The sequence below is a fragment of the Bison bison genome, unplaced genomic scaffold, assembly GCF_000754665.1.
Source record: "Bison bison bison isolate TAMUID 2011002044 unplaced genomic scaffold, Bison_UMD1.0 scf7180017864080, whole genome shotgun sequence".
Classification (NCBI taxonomy): Eukaryota; Metazoa; Chordata; class Mammalia; order Artiodactyla; family Bovidae; genus Bison; species Bison bison.
Genome location: NW_011494652.1, coordinates 5303022 through 5307498, shown reverse-complemented (window position 1 = coordinate 5307498; position 4477 = coordinate 5303022). Strand labels below are relative to the sequence as shown.

Sequence of the window (4477 nt, the reverse complement as noted above, 5' to 3'; positions counted from 1 at the left end):
TCTCTCGCTCCGGCCTTGCCTCACACCTGGGTTCTTCGAAATGTCCGTTTCTCATCCCTTATGCTGATTGCCTTCCCTGAGAGAGGGTCTCTCTCCCCCACTCTCTGGGGCCTTCTCCCCTGCCTGTCTCCCTTCCATCACTGCAGAACTGTCAGTCAGCCTCCAGCTTCTTTTTTGGGACCCCTGCCCCCCTCTCTTTACTGCCCTTTCTTCTCCTCTGTCCCCTGAGGTTTCGGCCACCACCCCATCCCCTCCGCACAGCCTGTGCATCTTGGCCCTGGCCTGCTCCGCTCCGCATCCTCCGCCTGTACGTCCGGTGCACACCTCCCTGGTCATCGCTTTGTGCCCTGCCAGCCCTCTCTCTAGTCCCCCTCCATCCTCTTCCTTCCCAGTGCCTTACCAGCTTCTCTCTGGGTCTCCCCACTTCATCACTCCTTTCTTTTCCTGGGACCTGCTGCCTGCCTGCTCCATGATCCTCCCTGGCTCTTGACCCGTCTCTCCCTCATCATCCCCTGCTGCCCCCTGCCACCTGTCTCTTTTACACCAGGATTCCATGGACTCTGACTGCGCCCCTCCTGTGTGAGGAGTGAGCCCCACAGGCACCTTCAGACACACACCCCCTCTGCGGCCTCTCTCCCCTGACTTTGCCTCTTTCTGTGGGCCTCTCGGTTGCTTTTTCTTTCCTCTGCCCGCTTCTCTGTCTTTCTCTTCCTGCATCTCCCCTGGGTCCTTCTTGATCTCCCTGAGCCTTTTGTCTCATGCCAGGGCCTTGGACTATCCTGCGGGGTGGTGGCTGGAGTCCTGAGGACTGGAAGGAATTGAGAGTCACAGTCTGGGCACACAGAGCTAACCAGCTCCTGGAAGAAAGGCTCCTGGAATTCAAAAAGCCCCTTTCTGGGCCTTTCCCCACCCAGAGGCCTCGGGGTCCCTGTGCTCCGGGGGTCCTCAGAGCAGTCCTCCATTCAGCACGCCTGTGTCCAGGCTCCTGAGAACCAGGCTCTGGGCAGTTCTGGGGAAGACTAGGATGAATAAGACTCAGGCTTTGCCCCTGTGGGGCTCCCAGGCTGGAAAAAAGGGCCCAGGCATTCTCAGAAAATATTTATTGAGTACATACTACATGTCAGGCATTGTGTTCGCTCAGCTGTTTAGCTGGGCAATCATAGCAAGTCTCTTGTCCTGCGTCCATTTCCTCATTGGTAAAGTAGGCTTGTTGTACATGAGGCCAAGTGTATGTAAGTCCAGGGCAAGGCTTGCCAAGGGGTGTGCGGGTGGGGAGAAGAGGTGTGGTTCTCAATCCAAATTGGTAAGAACTAGAACCTTCCAGGGCAGGACCCCAGATCCCACCACAGACCCTGAGCCCAGGCCCCACTGGTCGCTAGGCAACCCTGGTGGTGAGTGACGCGTGTCTGCTGTCACCATGGGGGGTTGTTTGTTCCAGGGGGCTGAGTCAGCGCCAGGCAGCCTGGGGGGTGGGAGGCGCGACACCCGCCGCCTGCTGGTGGTGCCAGCTCTGGGGCAGACAGACGGCACCCTTCCGCTCCCTGCTGGACCCCATTGCTGTGCCTAACAGGCAGGCGGCTGCCCAGAGTTGGGGGGAGAATTGGGGGAGCAGTTCCAGATGGCCCCAGCTCCCTCCAGGAAGCCCGTGTTCTCTCGCTTCGAGCCTTATGGGGTCTGGGATGCTTGGGGGTGGTGGGCCCGCTGCCTCATCCCGGAGCTGGTGCTGAGGGGAGGGGACCCCAGAAGGCTCCTCTGCCAGCCTTCCTCCCAGGCCAGCTCCCCTCAGGTCCATCTCGTCATCCTCTGAAACACCTGCTCCCTCAAGAGTTCCCATCCCAATGAAGACAGTGCCCACCACCAGATGCCCCAACATCCAAAGTCTCCTTGGGCCCCTTTGCCTCTACTTCACTGCCATTCAAGCCCTCCGGAGTCTGGCTTCTAAATAGCTCTGGAGCCCATCCACACCTCTGCATCCCCACTGCCCTCTCTTCACTCAGATCGCCATGCCTCGCCTACCCGCCCCCAGCACTCAGTCTGCACCCCAAACATCCAAAAGTCCCCTGACTGGTCTGGCTTGAGTGTAGTAAAGTGTTTACAATTTTAACTCTGGAATCCAAGTGGTTTAGAATCCTAGCTTGCCACTAACTAGCTATGTGGCCTTGGACAAGTCATTTAATCTATCTCAGTTTCCTCATCTGCAAAATGAAAGTGGTAATACAGCTCCTATATCATCAAGCTGTTGCAAGCATTAAACATAAAGCCTGTTGGCATAAGGGAAGCATCGTGTATGTCTTGGTGGGGACTGTTAGCCAATATGTACTTCCTGCTCGTTCAACCCTAGAACATCTACCTGACAGCCCTCACTCTGCTGCTTTCTACCCCTCAATGGCTCCCTCATACGTTTGTGTTCAAATATCTGGCCCTGCCTTACAAGGCCCCCACGTCTGACGCTGCTGACCACTCCAGCCCATTGTTCACCATTCCCTCTCACCTTACACTTTCACTCTAGCCCCATAGAACCTACAGCTTCCTGAATGTTCCTTGTTCTTCCAACCCTCTGCCACTGTACCTGCTGTTCCCACTGCCCTTCCCCCCATTTGTTCACCAGACAAACACCTGCTCCGAGTCCAGCCTGAACTCCCCATCCCCACCCCATGCTGGATCAGGCACCTACCCCAGGTTCTGTACTCCACAGCCCTGATCACCCTGGAATGCGGTTCCCAGTTGTCCTTCTAAGCCTGGGGTTCCTCCCAGACAGGGACTGTGTCCCAGGCTTCTGGGGCCCAGTGTTCAGCACAGGGCCTGCAGACAAGACACTATCTCTTGGGATGTTTTGGATGGAGGTGTAGTAGACATGTTCTGAAGTGGGCATCAGCATACTAGAATTCCATCCCAAACTGTTGTGTGACCTTGGGCCAGGCCCCACCCCTCTCTAGGCCTCAGTTTCTCTACCTTTGCAGCAAGCTTCATCTGGGTCGATCCCCATCCATGTGTGAATCTCACACCAGAGACGAATGGGTGGGAGGGCCATAAGCTGTTGCCCCAACCCTGACGGGCACACACCCCTCCCCCAGATCATAGCCTTTGACGAGCTGCGGACTGACTTCAAGAACCCCATCGACCAGGGCAACCCAGCGCGGGCAGTAAGTGATACATGTGCTGCGCCGAGGTGTGTCCGTCCGTCTGTCTTTCCATATGTCGCGGGTGGAGGGCGGCGGGGAGACGGGAAGACGGGGGTGTGTGTGTGAGGGGGGCGGTGGCCGTGCCCCTTCCTCTTGTCTGTCCCCGCCCCCAGCAAACACCTGGCGCGGGCTCAGGGCTCGGGTTCCTCCTGGCGGGGCAGCCGTTGCCGGGCTCTGGGCCGTTGCCGTGGAGACGCGGGTGAAGATCCCTCCATGGTGACGGTCGCTATGGGGACCGCGCGGCTGCATCCCTGCCGCGCCGCCGAAAACGCCGCAGAGCCTGCTCTGGCGCCCCCTGGTGGCCACGTGCAAGGAGTAGGGGGCGTGGGAGTGCGGCGGGGCGCATCCAGTGCCCGCTCCTTCACGTTCACCGTTGCTGTTTTTCCTCCCCGACAGCGCGAGCGTTTAAAAAATATCGAACGCATTTGCTGCCTACTGAGGAAGGTCAGTGTCAGGGATAGGGGAGGAAGGCTCCTAGTCCAGCGCAGCCCCACTGTGACCCAGAGCCGGGCTTTCCTCCTCTGTGGTCTGTTTGATCTGCTCTGCCACGTGGGAGGGAGTGGGAGGTTAGAAGCCCTTTTAATCCCAGAGGTCATGGTGGGTGGGCACTTCCCAAGGGCCCTTGAAGCTTGGATCTGTCCTAGCACCTGGCCGCTGACCTGTCACCCTCACTCCCCAGCTGGTGGTCCCAGAATACTCCATCCACGGCCTCTTCTGTCTGATGTTTCTGTGTGCAGCTGAGTGGGTGACCCTAGGCCTCAACATCCCCCTCCTCTTCTACCACCTCTGGAGGTGAGGGCAGCCGCCACCTTTGGGAGGGTGAGATGGGGGATCCGGCAGGATGTGGGTGGGAGCCTTGACGGTGGGCACTCAGACCCCTCTCCCCACCCAGGTACTTCCACCGCCCTGCAGATGGCTCTGAGGTCATGTATGACGCTGTCTCCATCATGAATGCTGACATTCTCAACTACTGCCAGAAGGAGTCCTGGTGCAAACTCGCCTTCTACCTGCTCTCCTTCTTCTATTACCTGTACAGGTGAGGCCCTGCCCGCTGCAGTCAGAAGTCAGGGAAGGGATGTACCAGGCACCATCCCTTCAATCCCAGGGATGGTTGGGCCCCAAGTTCCTGCCCTTCGCCCTTGATAACTGGGGTGCAACAGGGTGGGTGGCCGGTAGCCGGGTGCGCTTGTGACTTGGCTCACTGCCGTGTCTTCCCACAGTATGGTTTATACGTTGGTGAGTTTCTAAGGGGGAAGCCGGCCAGGGAGTGAGCCCAGAACGGACCGGACGCCTGT

At 58.4% G+C, this 4477-nt stretch overlaps 1 protein-coding gene across 1 annotated transcript in view; it reads left to right on the top strand.

The window, feature by feature from the left end:
• The window catches only part of CNIH2 (cornichon family AMPA receptor auxiliary protein 2), a 5977-nt gene extending 1500 nt beyond the window's left edge, over positions 1 to 4477 (top strand). Inside the window, exons 2-8 of the mRNA XM_010837836.1 lie at positions 262 to 307; positions 1571 to 1672; positions 3075 to 3143; positions 3579 to 3626; positions 3862 to 3974; positions 4075 to 4218; positions 4403 to 4477. Coding sequence (XP_010836138.1) covers positions 262 to 307; positions 1571 to 1672; positions 3075 to 3143; positions 3579 to 3626; positions 3862 to 3974; positions 4075 to 4218; positions 4403 to 4430 — 550 coding nt within the window. The 3' untranslated portion in view covers positions 4431 to 4477. The remainder of the gene's footprint in view (positions 1 to 261; positions 308 to 1570; positions 1673 to 3074; positions 3144 to 3578; positions 3627 to 3861; positions 3975 to 4074; positions 4219 to 4402) is intronic.